The sequence below is a fragment of the Hippocampus zosterae genome, chromosome 1 (genome assembly GCF_025434085.1).
Source record: "Hippocampus zosterae strain Florida chromosome 1, ASM2543408v3, whole genome shotgun sequence".
Taxonomy (NCBI): Eukaryota; Metazoa; Chordata; class Actinopteri; order Syngnathiformes; family Syngnathidae; genus Hippocampus; species Hippocampus zosterae.
Genome location: NC_067451.1, coordinates 14,902,851 through 14,924,243, shown reverse-complemented (window position 1 = coordinate 14,924,243; position 21,393 = coordinate 14,902,851). Strand labels below are relative to the sequence as shown.

The 21,393-nt window shown below is 41.2% G+C and overlaps 1 protein-coding gene across 2 annotated transcripts in view; it reads right to left on the bottom strand.

Annotated features, from left to right (window-relative positions):
• il1rapl2 (interleukin 1 receptor accessory protein-like 2) overlaps positions 1–21,393 on the bottom strand; it is a 259,705-nt gene that overhangs the window by 214,556 nt on the left and 23,756 nt on the right. For both annotated transcript variants that reach the window (XM_052071453.1, XM_052071461.1), the window contains exon 2: positions 10,774–10,885. In XM_052071453.1, the coding sequence (XP_051927413.1) occupies positions 10,774–10,864 (91 nt within the window). In that variant the 5' untranslated portion in view covers positions 10,865–10,885. The remainder of the gene's footprint in view (positions 1–10,773; positions 10,886–21,393) is intronic.

Genomic DNA, 21,393 nt, shown 5'->3' with positions numbered 1-21,393 from the left:
AAGGGACGCCGCAAGCAGGTACCAACACCTGTATAGAGTGTGGCAATGTGCATTGTTGCAAAACAACTCCGGTTTTGGTTTCTAATAACCCCTGAAAATAAATTCGACAAAGAGACACGCCTACGAAGCTCAGTTCAAACTTAAAGCCACCGGTTATGCTTTTGGCGTGCGTACCCATCTCACAGCAGCGGTGAAAAACCAAGTCAAGCAAATGAACTCTGAGCTTGCCGTTATTCCCGGAGGCTTGACTAAAGAACTCCAACCGCTGGACATTGGCATCAACCGGGCGTTCAAAGTAAAGTCGCGAACGGCATGGGAACAATGGATGATCGTGGCAAACACAACTTTACAAAGAGTGAGAGGCAGCGCTTGGCGAGTTACGCCACAATACGCAACAACGAGAGGGAACGCGGCGTTTTTGATGGATTACGGTACTTGCACAATTGTTCAATTCTTTCTACACACACACACACGCTGCCAACATGTTTCGCGCTGTTCTTTACTTTCAAATGTGGGAAAGCTTCACACGAGAGAAATGTTGACTTTGCTGTTGCTGCTTCTTCTTTCCGCTCGGCAATGCGTAGCAACTCACACTAGCATGTGATGTGTTCAATGACAACTGGGATGTGCAGTCCTCTGCTTCTGATACAGAGGATGGGGACTTTGATGGATTTCTGGGTGATGATTGATCGAAAAATGTGAGAACATTGTACGATGGCTAAATAAAATACACCCGAACTCAGTTCTGCTTTCGTTGCCTTTTTAAAAACGTGTTTTTAGCTTGTATCTGTATGTCTTGGCACGCTACCGTATGCTTCAAGCTAACGTGTTAGCGTGCGCGCATGAATGCCGTATGTTTAAGCTGGCGTATGTTTTACCACTGTAAAACTGCGGTTTTACAGTGTTTTTACACTGTAAAACACTGCGGTTTTAATGTTTTACCACTGTAAAACGTATGTTTTACCACTGTAAAACTGCGCCCATTGGTACAGTGCGGTCTGTCTATGTGTAAAATACAGAAATGTCACCCATTAATGAGACTGCGCCCAACCGTACGGTGCGTCGAATAGTCGTGAAAATACTGTACTTGAAAAATGTTATGTGGTGGTATTGTATAAAAATCTCACTTCAAATGTTTTAAGGAAGGTTGGTCCGAGACATCTGAAAGGAAAGATCGCGGACTCAGGAAAGAGGAGAGCAAAGCACCCACAGCAGTATAGTGCTGACCTGGAACATTGTTGGCTTGATTTCCTCTTTCTCATCTCATACAAGAGCAATATCCCAGTTCTGTCATGTTTGGCAGCAAAGTGCAAAGTTCAGGTTCACAAAGCTGTACTGCGACTTGACGATGGAGGCTCACTCCAACAGCCTTCGAGAGAACATATTTCAGATTGGAGATACCATCGTGAACATCGAGCACATTAGCGAATGTGGCTTGCAATCGTGATCTTAAGGGTAGTCTTTTAAAATATGTTGCGCTTATGTTTTCCTACTTTGTCCAATTGCTGTCTTATGATTTAATTCTAATATGTCTTGAATTTTACCATGCATAAAATAATGTTGCCATGATAAATTATGCAAAAGTTTGAATAGAATAGTCTCCCTTCCTTCACAGTGTTGCTCCTTTTCTTTTTTTTCTTGAACATGCATCTCAAGCAGCCGAGAATCATGTTCATGTACTTTGCCACCTCCAGTCTTGTTTCCCCTGTCCTTCTATGTCTGCCCTCCTGGCTCACAGTAAGTTAAATTGTAAGTTGTAAAGAGCAATCGTGACAGTGGAGAACTTAATTACACACGGGCTGACAGAAAGGACAATGTGTTACTTTGGTATTTTCTTTCTCTCTCTCTCTCTCTCCAGCCGCTCCAACACTTCGCCGTATCTTCTTCCTCGAACATTTTTTTTTCTATTGTTTCTCTCCCTGCTTATAACAATGTTTTCCACATGATGACTGAATGCTTATTATAGCTGTTGGGGTATGGAGGGGCCGATGGCTGCCTTTAGTGACATCAAAGAGTCAACGATGCATGCGTACCTAATGAAGTGGTGAGGATACATAAAAGGTGTAATTATCTTCTTCCTTTCATGAGTCCACACAAGTCAATTGTGTGTTCTTTGAAACGTTCCCGTTTGGACGCAACAGATGGAAATGCATGTGCACACATATTTAAATTAATCAAAAATTGTGATCTACACTGTCCGAATCCCTTCTCTCTCTGAATAATTTTTGCATCGTGTCTTCCTAACCTGAAGCATGTTGCCGGTTTAATTAATTATAATAGACCAATTTAATTGGGGGGGAAATGCATCACTTTATGTACATTTCATAGCCAAATTAAAGTAAGACTTCATTAATTTTACATGTGTGGTTTGATTGGTAGGATTTAATTAGTTTATGTTGGAAAAATGCAAAAGAGCTGAAAAATACACTACAAAAATGGCACTACAAAAGCTTTTCAGCGTAAATTAATTCATTTATTTCAAGTATGTTACTGTGCCTAGGTACACCTTCCTAAAAATCTTGACATTTTCCAAACATGACACAGCAGGAACATATTTGGGGATCATTCTGTAGAGTCTAGTTGTATTTATTAAACTGAAAGGGTGATTAGTGCAGAGCTATTTTTGTCACATTCTCTTTTGAGAACCTGTTCGAAAAACATGGTAGGCTGATTGAACACTCCACATTTTCCTAGGTGTGAGTGTAAGCGCAGATGGCTGTTCGTCAATGTGTGCCCTGCGATTGGCTGACAACCGGTTCAGGGTGTCCCTCGCCTACTACCCAAAGACAGCTGGGATAGGTTCCAGCATGCCTGTGACCCATGTGATAACCAGATTAGTAAATGGATGGATGGCTGGATGATTGCTCATCTATGTGTGCCCTGCGACTGGTCGGCAACCAGTCCAGAGGGTAACGCGCCTACTGCCCAAAAATGCAACCCTCCTGAAGATAAAACGTTTCAGATAATGGATGGATTTTCACAATTAAAAATAGGATCTCAATAAACTGCCTTTCATGCTGAGGTCAAAATACAATTTACACTGTCTCCTGTATTCTAACAGGTCATAACACAGGCAGTGGGAAGAAATACAGGTCGACTCACTCACTAACAGATACAGTACATTTTGTGGAAGAGGCAGGTAAGATATTTTTACTAGATGACAGGACAGGGGCGCCAACGAGCCAACTAGTTGTACAATATATAGGCAATTACAAAATACACTGATTAATTATTTGATTTAAAATAAAAACACAACGTTACTTGAGGTCAACGGTATTTTCATTTTTTTTAAATGATGCATACGTGTATGGAGAATTGGAAATTTGATTTGTGTGTGAGCGTGCGTGTGCTTGCGGAGCAGAATCCCTTGGTGTACGGACTCAACGCCATGTCAGCTTTTATCAATATTTGAATGCAGAACAAGAGAAGGGATGAATATTTAAACTGACCTTGGAACTCGACACAGAGATGCGACAAGCGAAAAAGCGAGACAGCGACAGGAAGCAAGAGGGACAAAGTGGCGTTGAGAGGGGATGTACAGTCATGCAGCAAAGAGAGGAGAGGTTGATTATATGAGGGATCATATTTTAAAGTCGTAAAGTTGTTGTAGCGATAAATTGGGTTATGGATACCATGTTGCACACAGAATATTCTCCACATTGTTTTACGATCAATGACCCAAAGGGTCTACGGCAGAGGTCACCGACCTTTTTTGAGAACTCAATTGAGAGCCACACTTTGTTACTGGTGGTTGTTCAATGGACTTTCACTGTTATTATACAGAATAGATTTTAATTTATTTGAAGACATCGATCATGTTCATGATTTCTCACAATAATTATGAAATAGATGCATAGCACTATGCAACTTGTTCTATTAATCTCTGCCATTGTTTACACTTTTGAATGATCACGTCTAAACCCAGTCCCGTCACTGGGGTGCTATTTTTGGAGCAGCCTGAGGGCTACTCATGTGGTCCTTGAGGCCTACCTTGTGCCCATAAGCACCACGTTGGTGCTCAATGGTCTACAGGATCACTTTTTAAATTTTTTTTTAAGCGTATCACTTATACGTGCAGAAGCGTCAAATAACTAGAAATAATATGTTGGGAGCTCTCTGGAGTCAACCCCATAGGAGGATAGTGACGAGTTTGCTGGTAACTCCACTTGATTTAACAAATGAAACAAATACGAAAATAAAATAAAAAAAAGAAGACATTAAAAAAAGTCTTCCATGAAACGACATGTGCGACTTTGGAGATCAAACTTGAAAATGTACATCCTGAGAAAAATGCTAAAAGCCATCATCCATTTTGAGAAGAAGAATTGCTTGATCTTTATCGATGTAACACACATGTCGCAGATCGGGCTGCATGCAGAGCAGCTGGTTAGCAAACGAGCCATTGCGAATGTTTCTTTTAGTTCTTTAGTGAGCTGAAGAACACCCACTTCACACAAACAACCTGTCATCCTTGGCTTAGAGAGGCAACAAATGTGCAGCGTGTAGCGACTGGTGGGTGAGCACACTCCCACCAACACAAACGCATGCACAGTTTCATGCAGGGAGAGCTGCTATGATACGGCAAACATTCTATCCTAGATTGTTCCTTATTCCTGCCAGATCTCAGCTATTGTGTTGGAATATGGGGAAACAATTGTTAATGTTCCGTATATCCTTTCTTCATATCGCCATTCATTCAGTGCCATTTAGAAAATGTATTTTAATTTTATTTAAAACACAAATACAAACTTAGTAAATCTGCGGATATCAAGTAATCCGAAATTAGTGAGGTGGCGCTATGTCCAAGAAAGAACCCATTCCATTTTGTGCCGATCAGGATGAAGATGGGGACTGGACTGGCATCCAGATAATGCTGGCCGGTGATGAAAAAGATGCTGTGTGTGGTAGCGGTTGGAACATGTCAAATAGACATGTTTAGCATTTTTAAGGCTTGGTGGATGTTTGCAGTCATTCTAGTTAGTGGATGATTTTATTTCTCACTCCTGTCCTTGCTGGAATCAAGATAAGACTCTTAGCACCATCCACCTTCTCAGATAATCTATTGCTTTTCTGAAGAGTGATGAAACTGTTAAAGCCCTATCTCACAGAGCGGCGAAGTGTGCACGCACATAGTGAAGGTTCCCCCCCCCTCCCCCCATCGGGGTTCATTGAATGTCGCACGCGGCCACAAAGATGTACACCAACAATTTTCATAGTCTCAAAAGGTTTTTGCTGTCACAAAGAAATTAGGAACATGTTCAAAATTTGAAGGTGTCAAGAACAAAAAAAGTTTCAGAATGTCTTTTTAACTGTATTTAAAGTACCCTGAGAAAAGAAAAAAAAAACATTAGCTCAGTGCGCACACACTGGCAAACCTTCGTCGCTCAGTGAGATACGGCCTTTAAGGTGTGGCCTTAACCAGAACAACTATGTTTGTAGAAAAGATCAAGAGATGACGAGGGTACAGCCAAGAGGCTAGTGCCTGCTACAGGTGGACACAATGAAACGCTCCAAATTGATAAGAACGGCACACCTTGCCATTAAGTGTGTCTGTTATGTGTATACACAGTGTTAGTTTGTAACGGCGTGTATCCGCATTGGAAAAGAATGCCTGTATCAATTTCAGCATTGCCAATCCGCTGTTGCAACAGATCTAATTAGCACTGCCACTGGAAATGATCAATTTGCACACAAAAAAAAAAAATCTGTTGTGTCATGTAAATGTAATCATTTTACACCTTTAAGATATCCTTTATTAAGATATCCTTTATTTGTCCCGCAATGGGGTAATTACAATCAGAATTCAGAAAACGCTGGGTAGGGAGAGGGAAAAAAAAAGACGCTCGAACTATCCTCTTCTAAGGATAATTTAAGTCCAGGATAAAAAAAAAAGACCCTCGGACATAAATAAGCATATGACAGTTACAAGTCACAAGACATAACATGTAATAAGGGGGAGGATGAAGGGGAAGGGGGGGGTTGACCGCGACGCGGCCGCCTGACCAGCTGCACGGATTCCCACGTGCGCTCCGCAGGTCGAACCACGTCACGGGGGAAAAAAGAATCGGAGCGATGAAGACGGTGATAACAAGGATGTGTATGCGCGTGTGGTTGTCCAGTTGTGTATGTGTATGGGCGTACAGGGCATAGTTGCTTCGTCGAGGTCTGCTCATCATGAAGACAGTCCTGGCTTATCAGTCCATGGCCGAGAAGGAGTGGGGTGATGGTAGGGGCCCTAGATTCCATGCGTACTTCCCTCCAGGGGAAAGGCCAGATAGCGTTGTTTGTTTTGGAGGGACGGCCGCCAACAATTTCAGACAGCCTTGAGTCCGTGCTGTGTATCTATCACTGGCGCCGATCAGCTAGAATCAGAAAACTCTTTCCGCAGCGCAGATTCCAACTTCTCCATGTTGTTGTCGATTGCGCGGAGTCGCTCCAAAACCGCAACAATATTGCGGTTGAGCTCAGTCACCGCTGGAGTCCGAGTGTTGGACATGGACAGTACTGCCAGGCACACCGGTCTCCACTTTCTCCATGGATCCAGGGCGTATCCGGCAACAAGTGTCCCCGGAGGGCAAGCAAACTCCCCACTGCCTGCTCTTTTCGTCGAAAAGATTTTGTCGATTACATCGAGAGACCAGCCAACAAATTCCATGGTTAGTTCTTTGGATGAAAAATACGGTAGGAGGCTAGGAAAAAAGTTAGACAAAGACAGCACAAAGACCAAGTGGCGAGCAAGGGAAAGGGATGGGGTGAGGGCAGGAGCAGTACAAAAAAGTGTCCGCCTTCGTCGAGAGCCAAGCAGAAGTTTTCCTTTGGATGCTAAGAGGGGTTTTTAAAGCTCCTGCAACAGAAAACTAGATACTGTGAAAACGAAATAGTTTTTCTGTCTTGAGAAATCAATTTTGATTTGGTTTCCGTTAATCCCAGCCATCCATTTTCTTTAGTGCTTGTCCAAATTAATTTTGCCAGTGAGCTGAAACCCATCATAGCTGACTTTGGGCGAGAGGCGGGGTACACATTGGACTGTTCAACAGCTACCCTTCACTGTCTTTCTTATTTATTGAGAGCAAGACAGAGAAACACACTAAAAGAATTCCCCCATCATTGAAATCACTTCTATTCTAATGTTTATTTTCAAAAACAGAAAGAAGCAATGACTTTAAAAAAAACGCATTTTGCATCATTTCATAATGTATGCATTCAATTTTGTTTTCAGAGTAAAACACTGCTGGTAACCACCTTTCATCCTAAGTGCCAGTTAAGGCGAATGCCTTTTTAGGACTGATTGGGAATATTCTCATTCCTCCATATCATTTCTTTCTCGTGGCTTTGAATCCAATGCAACTGGGCTTCTCTGTTTGTCTTAGAAGACGTTTCGCTGTTCATCCAAGAAGGCTTCATCACGATGTGTCATTGAAAACATCACCAAAAAACCCATCGGCAAGCATCACCAATGCTGCAATGTCCTTTAGCAAGAGATTATTGACGATACCGACAGAAGCTTAGCTTCAGTGTCCCATTGCATATACGCTTGACAAACGAATATGTTGGATATTTTGATCATATATTGTGCAGCTTTTAAAGTCTCCTCCTCGCCACCACCTCTAGCCGCCCGGGCCCCTTTTTCTTATCATAGCGTGTCGCCTTTTAGATGCAGTGGTGGCTGCATCACAGCAGAGCTTGAAAAAACTGCCACAAGGAAATTGTAGTTCTTGTCCACATGGCGTCCAATTAAAAAAAAAACCTCACAAGCACTGAGCGAGAGGAGCTCTCGTAGCCTATCTTTAGATGCATGTAGCAATCGCCCACATAAATGTCCGCTTGGCTCAGCTCTGATCGCATAATTGCTTTGTGCACACCTCTCCCACACACACATTCAAAAGAGCACACACACGGAAGCATGCAGAGCGATTACACACTCCACACCCCTGGTCCTAAGACATACATGTACTGTGCACAAACAAAATCATGAAGTGGAGGTTTGGAGCACGCAGGTAGGCCTGTGATCAAACCGGAAAACGGATGACAATGACAAACCAGTGGTACCGGCACACCACCTACACAGTCGATTTATTTTGTGAGTGTATTCGAGACCCACACAAGCAACATAACGGAAAAAGTGAAGAGAAAGAAAGGAAATTAGCCACACAGCCAATGGCAGTGTGACAGAGGATGCGTACATGGTGAAGGTCAAGTGGTACGGCAGGTGAAGTCGTATATGCACAAAGTAACATCTTTCTAAAACAGAACCGAAACATCAACTTAACCTTTTCATTGTGTGTCCTTTCTATGCCATGACATGCCTGCCAGAGGCTCAATTAAGATCCCGACTTTGAAAAAATGAAACACCTTTGGATAATGACATATCTGTAGGCTCAACATTAGGTAGAATATACAGCACCTCTGCAGGGGCACATTCTTCTTTGTGATGAAGCCAGAAAAAGTGCGAGGCTGCGAAATTTTGTCAGCTGCGCAGATTCCTCCATCGGCTTAAGTATGCTACTTACGCACCTTCCTGAAATGGACTCGCTCTGGGTGGAGCGATCTTGACATCAGGGCGTGATGCTGACAGATCTGTCTCCCATAGACTGAGAAGTCTTTTGGCCGTACCTCTTGAAGGCAACACATCAGTTCGCACATTTTTAGTCATTTCACAGCTGCTGACAGCAAATGATGTCCATCAACGGCCGAATCGACCGATTCGTTCTGACGGGGTTGGGGTTGTCACACCTGTCGCACAAATGCTCATTGACTGACCAAGAACTCTAAAGGTGTCCCTACTACATTACAATAACGGCCCAACATCGACAGCATATCTCATTGGTGAAAAAAAAAAGGATCAGCGCCGGTTGGACTTTTTCCTTCACCTCTGCGGAGCATTTCCGCATGCTGATGGAACTTGGGGTTGAAGCGCTGATCACAAACAATGCAGCGATCATAGCAATGGGCCGAGAGTTACAGATTTTTTCAGGAGGGGGGGGGGGGACAATTGATGCGCCACACGTGCAGTGCGTTGCTTGGCAACTTGGGCAACTTTCTATGTGCACCGTCTCCTGCACATTAGGATTCAATTGCTTGTATTGGATTGATTCAAAGTGAACGGAAAACAACACGCTCATTCAGAGTAGGCTGCTGAGGGGCCACGTACACACCATGTGCCACAAATTTTGGATCCACAATGTTGAGTCAACAATCAGAGGATGACATCTTTTCAATTAAGGCCACCATCAAACTACCCCGAATCATGTCTCTGGCAATTGCGCACATATTTCCAGGTTACGCATCATGGGCGTGTCAGAAACTTAGATGGGAGAATCACCATGTCTTGAAAATTTGATAGTAAGGCACGTAAGGGATTGTCAAACGGAATATTATAGCCCCTAATGCGAGGCGACAAGAACTGTTATAAATGTGTCTTTCACAAGTCAATAGAATGCTCAGTATGGAATGATACCATCAGAGATGTGTTCGTCCTGTAATTGTGTCAGAGATACTTTTAGGTAGAGTTCAAGATGTCGATTTTATTTAATTGTCTCGAACTCAAATGTTTTGCTGAGTGTCAAACTAACCTTTTTTTTAATTTTAACTCGCTTACCCCTACCATAACGTTTGCAATTCTGAATGGAGTGAAATTGTAATCCTACTGTGCCTGTGTTCTGTGTAATTGCGGAGCACTCTGTTTAACAATTGTTTGAACGGTTTACACTACAGGGGAAACAATTCTATCTATATAGATTTCATTGCAGGGCCAGCATTTCCAAAATTATTGAATAATTTTTTGGGTGGTTTCATTCTTTTCCGTTGCGCAGCAGGGGTTCATAGTTAGAATACTGCTACAATTATAGGGGAAAAGCATTCCACCAGCAAAATATACCAGGAGCACCATATGTTCCAAAGAAATAGCAACAATGCATTTTGCGGGAGCATTAAAAAGGGGAGACCAAGCTCAAGTAATCCAAAATATTTTTATAGCATACAGACTGTGAAAAAGTGTTTGTGCTGCACTCGTCTACATTGCGCCTTTCACGTTGCACTTTCCTTCAAAGAAAATATTTGAATCGCTGATTTTTCATTTTAAATGTAATTAAATGTGTTACTCTTTCAAGGAAATGTGCATGTTGCTCCTTTACTGTGCTTTTGGTGTCCAGTTATACCTAGCATGTACTCATTTATGTGGCTTCATCTTTATAACCCGCGCCCCTCAATGATCCAAACACCTTTGACATCTCAGATCTTTTGTCTTGTTATCATAACATACATAGTGTTATTGAATTTACGCGGTATTGATCATGCGACTACGTTAAGCAGTTCCAGCAGGATCATTGGCAAGACAAAACAAATCGATCCTCCATATGAATGTCAGCAGCGGCTCATTGATGAACACATTTTCTATTACTAACAGCAGCAGTGCCATAGGTCTGTTACAACAACTGAGCCAAAGATGGAGGATGATGAAGCTTTGAGCCTCGCTAGAGGGAACAAGAGCATGAGTGGAAAAAGTAGAAATTGTTCCAAAATGTCTGACTCAAGCGGCTCTATCGCCATGGTTTCAAGTCAGGAGACACCTGAAACAGTAAGAGAAGCAATAGAGGGGAAACAAAAAAGCAAAAGTCTTCAACAGATCATTAGAGTGACCAGAAATAGTAAAAAAGAGAAGAGAAAAATGAGAAGAGGTGTTTGCAATACAGAATAAAGTGAACCAAAACATCCGGGCCAACAGATATCACAGAGGATCCGGTGACAACAACCAACAGAAAGCTTTCATCCTACCAGAATTCCGCTTGGAGATGTACTTGACGTCATCGCTGGCTCCTGAGGCAAGGAGGTCAAGGATGAGGAGGAGAAAGAGTGACATCTTCATCACTCTCCTCTCCGCTGGGACCTTAGGATCAAACCAGATAGAAATGTTGTTACACATAACATGTCAAGCACAATTCATTCACAGATCCACCCACAAAACAAGAAATTAACATTACAAAATCGCTAACAGCATGCTGGAGTGATGGTGAAATGAAGCTTCATGAACAATTGAAACTTTTATTCTATGGCCCTATCAAGTAGTCAATAAGAGCAGGCAGTAAAATACACAGAATGAATTAAAAGGCTAATACCGCAATTTTAGCAGTAGGTGTTTCGTACAAATAGGACATACATAACAAATGTAACATCGTAAGTACAGTGTTTATGAGTAGAATTAAGTATGAAAACTTATTATAGGGACTGAACCCAGGACTGTAATTGGAGGGGCACCACTTGATCAACTGCGCCAGCTGACCATATATTTATGCTGACATGCAACAATTCACTACACGGTACTTTGTGACATTTTTGTTTGGCTCTGTGGAGTGCATTTTTTTTTCCAATGCAAAATATGTTTCTTGACTCAATCCAGCTTTGGAAACACGACCATAGTGATATGATCACAACAGCATATCACCAGTGACTAACAGAGTCCAATTAGTTCTGGCTGAGTAAAGGTCAAAGCCATAGCACACAAACAACAACACATGGGGCTGTGTTTGGGCTTACAGTGAAGTGAGAAAATCAGAGTGCAAGGCAAACTGACGAAGAATAAATGACAGCATGTGTTGATGGCTGCAGTGGCGTGCAAGGAGCGGAACTGATGGGGCAGGGCCCCGAGCATCTAACTTTGTAAGGGCATCCAAAAAGGGTTAAAGTTCATTCAAGTTGGGAGTGGGAATACAAGTCCAATAGTCTCGATCTGGACATAGGTCAGAAAAAAATATGCTCCAACCCGCGTACTCGGTTTCCACCCGCATTTGACTGTCCAAACAAAACAAACAAACAAACAAACAAACAAACAAACCTCCCATCTCCATTGATGATCAGTTTCCAATGGGCAGTTTCCAAAGGGCATGGCCACCAGAGTCAGAAGCAACAACGTTTCACACTCAACTGCACTGGATGGCCATGCACTGACATCGCAGAATGATCTTCACGGACAAACAATCCCTCAATGAAAGTATGTCATATGCCATGTCCAAATTTGGTCAATTTCAATTAAAAAAAATACAAATCAATACCATTGGTCAGTTCCCATGTGAGTATGTTGTTTTTACAAATTATACACCAATCAAAATGGTCAAAAATGGCTCTACAAAGATGCTTATTTTTTTGGGAGGGGTCGGGGGGTTCCTGAAAACCATTATTTTGGCGATGAGATTTAAGCCCGGCGGTTGCACCTCTTCGTGTATACTGTATGAAATTATAAACTGTTGTTCACCAGGTGAGAAATATTTTTGTACGAACAAAACAATTATTTGCTCTATCCAAATACCCCAATGAATGATACTATAAATGACTGTGACAAGAAAGTGAGCTCCATTAAAAGGTTTGTAATGAGCCCTTTGTTGACCTTTAAACTGGCATGGAATGAAGGATTTCTTTGCTCTTTTTGGGTCAGAGCAGTGGTTTTTGTCCAAGTATTCTTCGGTCTTTGTCATAAAAAAGGTTAAACTCAATCGGATCCATTTACCCAGTTGCTCTACCGTGGTAAAAACACCACTACCAAAATTTTACACATTGTCTGAACAGTATTAAGGAACATATGAGTGTTTTTTGGACAGTTTTGTTACATAAATGTTATCATGTCACTAGATGACAGTGTACGACTCATCATTTGGGTATGAGGCCATGGATCAACTGAACACTGTCATCCCATGGCACAAACGGCAACGCTGCCAGCTTGTCTAATTAATGATGGTCTCTCATGCATTGCTTCTTAGACCAACATACTGTACAACACCTCCTTTGGCATGCAATTGGGGGGTTAAGCATCATTTGGATAACGCCCGAGTTCAGATTTTTCATGAGTAACAATACGGGAATTTTTCAGTCCTATTAAAAAAAAAAAAATTAAGCACAATGGAAGTGGAAGCACACGTTAGATTACATATTTGTGTATCCTTGTTAATCCAAAGAAAACGTTTATATATATATATATTATACATATATATAAATATAAAGGTTATCTTGTCTGTTTTATGCCGAGCTCATTTCTCAGGAACTGAAAAGAGTTGCCCAATAGTTTTAATCTTATATTGTGAGTTGCAACACAATTGTTCCAAATGCCAGTTTGAATGTTACCCACTTGTCAATAGGTTAATCAAATGTGTTTATAAACCTCAGTTTGGACATAATGTCTGGTCTAAGACACATTTTAGAAATTGCACCCTGCTGTAACAAACCAACTCGTATACAGTATCAATTTGACAATGCTGCTGATAAAAATAATAAAGAATAATCATGAAAAATAATAATCTCATGTTTTACCACTAGAGAATCCGACCTCAGTTTTGAAGAATACAGTATTCCTTTGTTTATTTTGGAGGTTACAGTATATTCCAATAAACATTTTTTTCTTACCATTCATCCATGCACCATACATGCTTTTGTGTTGTCAGGTCATCTCATAACTAAACAAAACCCGCTGCATCTAAACCTATGTTTCCTCCACTACCACCCATCCATCTCTCACTCGCACACGCGCACGCACGCACTCACACACAGGCCTATAAGAGAACTGCAAACCTTTCATCCTTTAATGTTGCTTTGCTCTAATAATGATATGCCAACATCCAAGCATGGGGTAATCTAACTGGGTCCAAGTGTGTGTAATGGACACAATATTGTACCTTGTATCACACAAACATGCATATATAAATGATGGCCTTTGCTCTGTGCTTGCTTTTTTAGTTAGAATGGGTGTTTGGGAGGTCTATATTTCGATATGAATGCATATTATCATGAATCCCGGTGGACCAGCATCGTATACCGCTGGATCAGCATGAGAATGCTGTTGGACTAGCCTGGGATGTGGAACAGTATGGGATACTGGTAAAGCTGGTTTCCTGGCACAGTTCCCGTTTTGCTGGATGGGCCTGTATGTGCAATTTTCGATATGTACCGTCAAAACTATTGAAGAATAAATGTGCCGGACCTTTAAAATTAAGTTAATGGCATGAGTACTCCACCAGCTAGGGTAGCATTTAACTAGATGTTATATTTTGTCCATTCCGGCATCAATTTTGTCAATAACAATTTATGAGTATGTTTCAAGTTTACTCTCTGTGGAATTTGTAGCTGGAAATAGCAAATTATTACAGTCTATTTAGCCTTTGCCTGCGGTGCGCAGGTACAAGTGGTCAGAGTTGGCCAATTGACTGCATACTGAAAGAATGTGCAATTAATCTGAAAGCAAACTTTAAAATGATCTGTTTGAACAACAGTCAACCCTGACAGTAACTGTCAATCAAAGACATTACTTTACCTCCATAGCAAGGAAACAACATGGTTGAGAGGTCCTTATTCAACATTTTTCATGAAATACATAAGATGTAAATAAAAATGTAAAAAGCAGGCATTTACTTAAGTAAAAAGCGGAATGTGCCCTACTGCTGTTTTGTATGAGCTTTCAAAAATGGATTTCATCATAAAAAAGACAAATGGAAGTTGTTTTATTTAAGGAAGTAAGGCATGTGGGCTCCAATTGGGTGTTAAACATTTAACACTTGCATAAATGTTACTTAACAGGTCGTGTAGAAGCATATTGACACTTGTGTTAAATTAACAAAAGCATATCTGCAGTGTAAAAGTATCATGGCAAAGGTTAAAAGTTCACAATTACAAAGTGGAGATTTAAACTGGTTTGATTCTGAATTAGACACTGAAGCAAATGTGCACGCTCACACACACGCACGCACGCACGCACGCACGCACACACGCACGCGCGCGCAGATAGCAAGCTATTCTGGTCTCAAATAGACCAATGCTAAGCCATTAGGGTGCATCAGCCACACATCCAATATTAAAGACACCCTCAAGCTCTTTTCTGTCACACTATCTTTTCTCCCCCAAACTGCATGAGTCATGCCGTTTTGGTTACCGAGGCAGCCTGTGTTTTACATGGCAGCATAAGCCGCCTTGTCATCATTATGAAAAATGTGATATCTGTCCTTTTAATCTCCTCATCAGGTTGTGTAATTAGTTTGAATCTGGATTTATGTGCTGTACTCCAATTTTGGCTGGATATAAATTGTGCATTACACTGAGCCTGAGCAATGTCTAATATCTGAGTACTTCCCTTTTGCTTTCTTATATTCGCGTGCACACCATTATTTCTGCACTTGGGATTTTCATTTTGATGTTTTTTAACATTACCAGCCTTGTAGTACACTGTAGTCACAGTTGTGACAATGTAAACTTTCCACTGGTCTTCCTCAGTTTAGGTCACTGGCACATACTGTCCAACGCTCACTGAGTGGATTCAAGCAGAACAGTGTACACTCACAAATATTTAACCACAAAAAAAGTGCACGACAGTTCAAGTCATATACACATACATTACTGTAATACAAAGCTATTATTTTAATTATTCCTCCAAATTATAATGGGATCCAGTGGAGCTGTATTCTCTCTGCTTTTGTAAAGAAGATAATGCTCAGTTTTGATATACTGTGTGTCAAGGAAAAAATAATTTAACATCATTTTAAGTGATTATTTTTCCATTAGCAGTTTTGTATTTTCATACTTTAAACTGTGTTCTTTTTAGTCTACTTTTTCAAGTCGGATAAAAGATGCACATATTATTAGAAACACATCTCCTACTTGAGGTGGGCATTCCGTCATTCGTGACAGATGGGTTGTCTGTCCATTCGTGATGGACTCCTGGTTTGCTGGCAAACGACAATTGATGGTAAACTTTGAAAATGTGATGGACTAAACACCGGTGGAAGCGGAAAAGGTCAGTACATTGAGGACTTCTGTGTGCCTGTCCAGATACAGTATCCAGTTTCTTCATGGTGAAACTCTGCTTTGATGAGCAGCAGAGGCAGTGGGCTGTTAACATTCGCAAGGGTACATTTGTCGTCACAGAGGGCACTAAAATGTATTCTCCGTGTTTTCTTCCTGCTAATATTATAATGCAGCCAGCAACCCCACAAAGGCATTGTTTGTTAACACTAGACTCCCAGAACCAGCATTTTGGCAGATCTCAAAATTGGATGTGTTGTTACGCTTTTGCAATGGATTAACATTGTTCCTGGTCTTTTAACTTTGCCTGACATCATTGCCAGCGGGGGAATAATATACCCACAGACACCTGTATGCATATTATTATCCCCCTGCTGACATTTTATTTTATTAAAAAAAAAATTAATCTAAAAATATTTATGAGTCATTGCTCCTGTGCAGGGTTTCCATGGCAACCACTTTGGAGCGGTGGCATTGATTTTTCGAGAAAAGTCACCTTGGTCAATAAAAAACAGCTACACAGTACAGGAAAATTTCGATACGTTTCATATTGACAAGGCTCAGGCTAAGGACGATCGAGACAGCGAGTCCGAGCAAGAGCGGCCTTCCCCCCAGTGAAGAGGAGCTGTAAGGCGACACAGTTCCAGATATTATTAGCTTATAGTAAGATATTGACTGTTTAATGTGATGGCGAGGACAACAGGATTTTATCTGAAGCTACACCACTTAATCCTCCTCCATTCGCAAATGACGGTACTGGGTGGCCTCTGGTGATCCCGAGAGACGACACACATTGTACAATTTACATGAAAAGATAATCATCACAGACTTTCAATCAACAAAATACTTTTAATAGCTAATCGAATAGCGAATAACAATCATTGTAGACAATCACGTCATTTCCAACGTCACAATGACAACCCTGGTGAGGAGAAGCGGTTCAGATAATCGTTGGATATTTCATGTATGTGTACCTTACGTTACGTGTAAGTAAAGAACTGTCTTCACAGTTACATCCATGTGCTAATACACCCAACTCTGGAACTGATTGACATACGAGTTTAGTTTGCTGCTACCAAACAAAGTTATGACTGTTTTATGTATCATATTGAAAGGAGATGTATTATTGAAAATGAACTTTTTAATAGCTTGTACACCAGCAGTTGGGTTTATGGGGGGCCAGCCCACCCATCAATCAGGAATTTACACAAAAATAATAATAAAACCCGCAATGTCTTATCGTCATCAAATGCATCCATCAATAAATTGATTTTGTCTTACTGTTCACACACGGTGCCTTGTTAACACTAGAAAATTTAAAACTGACAAAAATACCAAAAACGTCATTCACACACTAACAATTTGATTGTCCAATGGAAATGAGTGATATATATCTCACTTCCATTACTTTAATTACATACACAGGCACAAGGCGTGGTAATGGAATACACTTTCGCTGATAAAATCCCTATGTGAAAATTCAACAAGACAAGGCATAAAACCTTTGACCATCTCCATCCCCTAATTTAAAAGTCACTGTGTATACTTTTAAACCAGTCCAATTATGCACATCTCCTCCAGTGAGAGTATGTTGATTGAATCCAACAAAGAACTTTCACAAAGTATAGGATTTGTGTGTTTATCAGTCAGTAGATTGGGTAGACTTACACTATAAAGCTGCAATCTATCAGGATCAAGCTTTATTCCTTAAGGTTAACACAAAATCTCTTGAATATGTAGTGTACGGGGATAAAGTCCCCACAATTTAATATGCGGTTTGAGCAATGCCATATTGACTCATGAGTACTTGAATGTCACTCAGGAGTTCACATACAGTGCCTCCACAAGTCATACACTGTTAATAAAAGTGAAAAAAATAATATAGTGCCACGCTTTGTGTTTGTTCACATCCACAAAAAATAAAAAAGCAAAAAATAAATAAAAGTACCGGTAATGTCCGTCTCGCTGGTGTTACCACTTACAGCAGTGTAAGAGCAGCATACTGACCAGCAGCAAAAGCAGAACAAAAACATCAACAACAAAAATTGACTGAACTGTTTTTATTTTTTTTTTCCAAGCTCCGTAAATTGGACGACAAATGATTATTCATGCAAACCCATAACTCACCGGAACTTGCTTTGGGTAAGACAATGTTTGATAAAGACCAAAAATAGATTTGTCTGGATACCAACATTGCCTGAGGTCTTCCTCTTTGCAAGGCAAAACACGATTATGCTTGGCCGTGTTTAAGTCTAACAGAAGCCAAGGACATATTTCACACATTATCACCCAATGCACAGTAGACACATTTGGCACCAAAATGTCATCTTTATGCCAATTTCCGACCCCACCATCATCATTAGACCAAATAGTGTTTCCGGTCTCGGCAGTTAAACATCTCAAATGAAGCTAATAGCTTTCGCTTACCAACCGAAAAGACCACAGGTGGCTATGATCTTCTGTTGAGCCCACTGACTTGAATATTCGACCCTTGCATGCTAAGCTGCCCTTTTGACCGCCACTGTCAAGATAGTTTATCTGCATACTGAGTGAGTCTTACAACTCTCTCTGACGTCGCTCATCAAGCTGACACACTGTGCCCCGGAGACTGCAATTGCTTATGACTCAAACATCTCACAAATCAAGACATTACCACACAAATATTACAGCTATTTCTGAGAAGCATAAAGAATTATGTCTGACACTAAGGATCACACACACGCAAGCACACGCCCATACACGCGCTCACACACACAGGGACACCTCACACGAACACATGCACATACTGCATCCACAGAACAGCTGGTAAACAGACTGTGGAAGAGGGAGAGAGGGAAGGAGGGGTTTAGCTCATTTGCCATGCGGATGTTTTGGGTGATTTCACAGACAAACTCCAAGGTTGTGTGTAAAGCTGCAAGACAAATGAGTGGATGTTTGAACGGGTAAGATTACCGAGCCAATTATTCAGTCAGCCTATGCATGTGCAGTGGAGCATTCATTTATTACATAACATTTAGAACACAACACTAGCACAGCAGTATACAGTATTTCAAGTGTATATTTGTTCTTTATGTACTGTAGCTCAACTGTTAACTGTATTTTGTTTTTCAAATAACAATAAAATATAATAGTCTTATTAGGGGTATTTTAGTTTAGAGAAACAAACACTAGAACTAATATTATGGTTGAATCTATAAAAAAAAAATTGCGATGAAAGAGTCCTTGAGTAATTTGGGTAGCTCGATTTAAAAAAAATGCTGAAAGTCAACTAAACTTTATCTTGTATCTTAATGTCATTTTTGTGAATTTGATCAGGGTACAGGTAGACAGATTCTGATTCACATGGAGATGAGTGGTGGATGTCAGCATTCATTCATTCATTCATTCATTCATCTTCCTAACCGCTTGATCCTCACTAGGGTCGCGGGGGGTGCTGGAGCCTATCCCAGCTGTCTCCGGGCAGTAGGCGGGGGACACCCTGAATCGGTTGCCAGCCAATCGCAGGGCACACAGAGACGAACAACCATTCGCACTCACACTCACACCTAGGGACAATTTAGAGTGTTCAATCAGCCTGCCATGCATATTTTTGGAATGTGGGAGGAAACCGGAGCACCCGGAGAAAACCCACGCAGGCCCGGGGAGAACATGCAAACTCCACACAGGGAGGCCGTAGCTGGAATCGAACCCGGTACCTCTGCACTGTGAAGCCGACGTGCTAACCACTGGACTACCGGGCCACCCGGATGTCAGCATATGATAATGAAATTAATTCATTTAATGCAATCTGTCATATTTATTATATTTATTTAAAATCCTGCCCAGGGATTCACCCGGCTGAGCACAGTGATAGGTATTTCACGTGCATGCACACGCACAAACTTATGGGATGGAAGGCGATCTTCCAAGTGCGTCTCCTTGGTCAACTTTACATCTTCCGCCCACGGAAGTCTGGTTCAAGTTCCTTATAAACATTGTTTGCACACTTCCACTTCCTGCAAGGATTTGAGCAAATTAGTTTCTTCTTCCCATATGTCAAGGACTGCACTTCTCGATTTTAAAAGGGAATGAGAGGAGCCGATTGAATTGGCAGTAAATCAAATGGGCTTTGTTTCAGCCCTCAATGGGGACAAATGCCTGTTTTGAAATGTGCAAAGTTGCATGCATCTGCAAAACTACCCAAACTTTGTAAAGTCCACATGCACACAGAGTTTGACAGCTCACTGTGCTAGTCTTGTGCTGGACATAAAAATAGAGCCCTGAACGTTAGGATATTGAACACAAGTCTCGTATGGCAACCCTGTTATGGTGCAAAAGGGACAAAAAAATAATAAACCTGTAGAAATACTTACAATTTTCGCGCTCTCAAATTTAAAAGGCGGTCTTTTAGTCTTTCACGGTAGGAATACCAGACAACCTGACACTGACAAACGCATCAACATTTATGGTTCCATGCACAGAGAAATACACAGCATGAGGTGTGTGCTAATGAATGCAGTACCACCTGTTCAGTAAATGATCTAATTGCTCTCAGCAGATTTCCTCACTTTTACACGGTTACAGCACCATTTAAGAGGTAAGAGAGGCTGCTGCTGTGAGCCATCTTTACCCTCACACCTTCACTAATTCAACATTTAACGGCATCTCTTGAGAGCATCACTTGCTTTCATGTGAGGAGAAAAGCTAAGATGGTTGAAAGGAAGAGGGTGAAAGTTGGCTTTTAAAAGGGAAATCAAAAGGATGAGGGGATGATAATAGGAGAGCACATTTTAGTGAGCAGTGCAGGAAAAAAAGGCATTCCATTGCCAGATCGAGATTTTGATTTATTGGATAAAGTGATCGTTTGTGGATTGTAGCAGTGATGCCGTGAATGTCCATAACATGGGGATAATAAATAAATCTATACATCCGTCCGGCTGTCCATCCATCCATGCACCAAAATCTAGTTAATATTCATTTTGAATATTCGTTTGACTAATCACGGTTGATAGATTGCCCTTATTTCCAGACATGAAGTGCGGAGAGCAATATGTTAGACACATTTGGCACTTCACTTCCTGTTAGCAACAACCTCAGAAGTTAGTGATGTGTGAGCTGGCCCTCAGGCAATCACACTGCTCAAATTTGGCAAAAACCAAACACAAGAAGCGCGTGCGATCTGCCAGTTATGCAAGCTACTTTCGGCATGAAAAAAGAATATTTTCTTCTGCCGTGTTAAGTGGGTGTTCATCCGCAAGTTAGAATGTATACGTTGCGGCTCCAAATGATGGAAAGCTGGCTGCAGAGAAAGCCATAATTGATGCATCATCACTGGCAGCACGACAAGACACCGCTTTTGGTTCAAACATTTCTGTTCGATTTCGGTTCTCCAAGTGATCACTTGTGCTTGTATGGGTTTTCTTCATGTATGTTGAATATGTACTGCATGTAAATTGTTCTTAAAGTGTACAGCGTTATGAATGTGAGGGTGAATTTTAAAAACTGTTTCAATATATCAGGATTAGGCCGCTTTTCAGCATATGATTTTGTTCGATTGTCGAGTGCCGCTAAACACACTGCTTCACCCTGATTGGACAAAGTGAATTTGAATTAGAATGGAATTTGATGGAAACAAAAGCC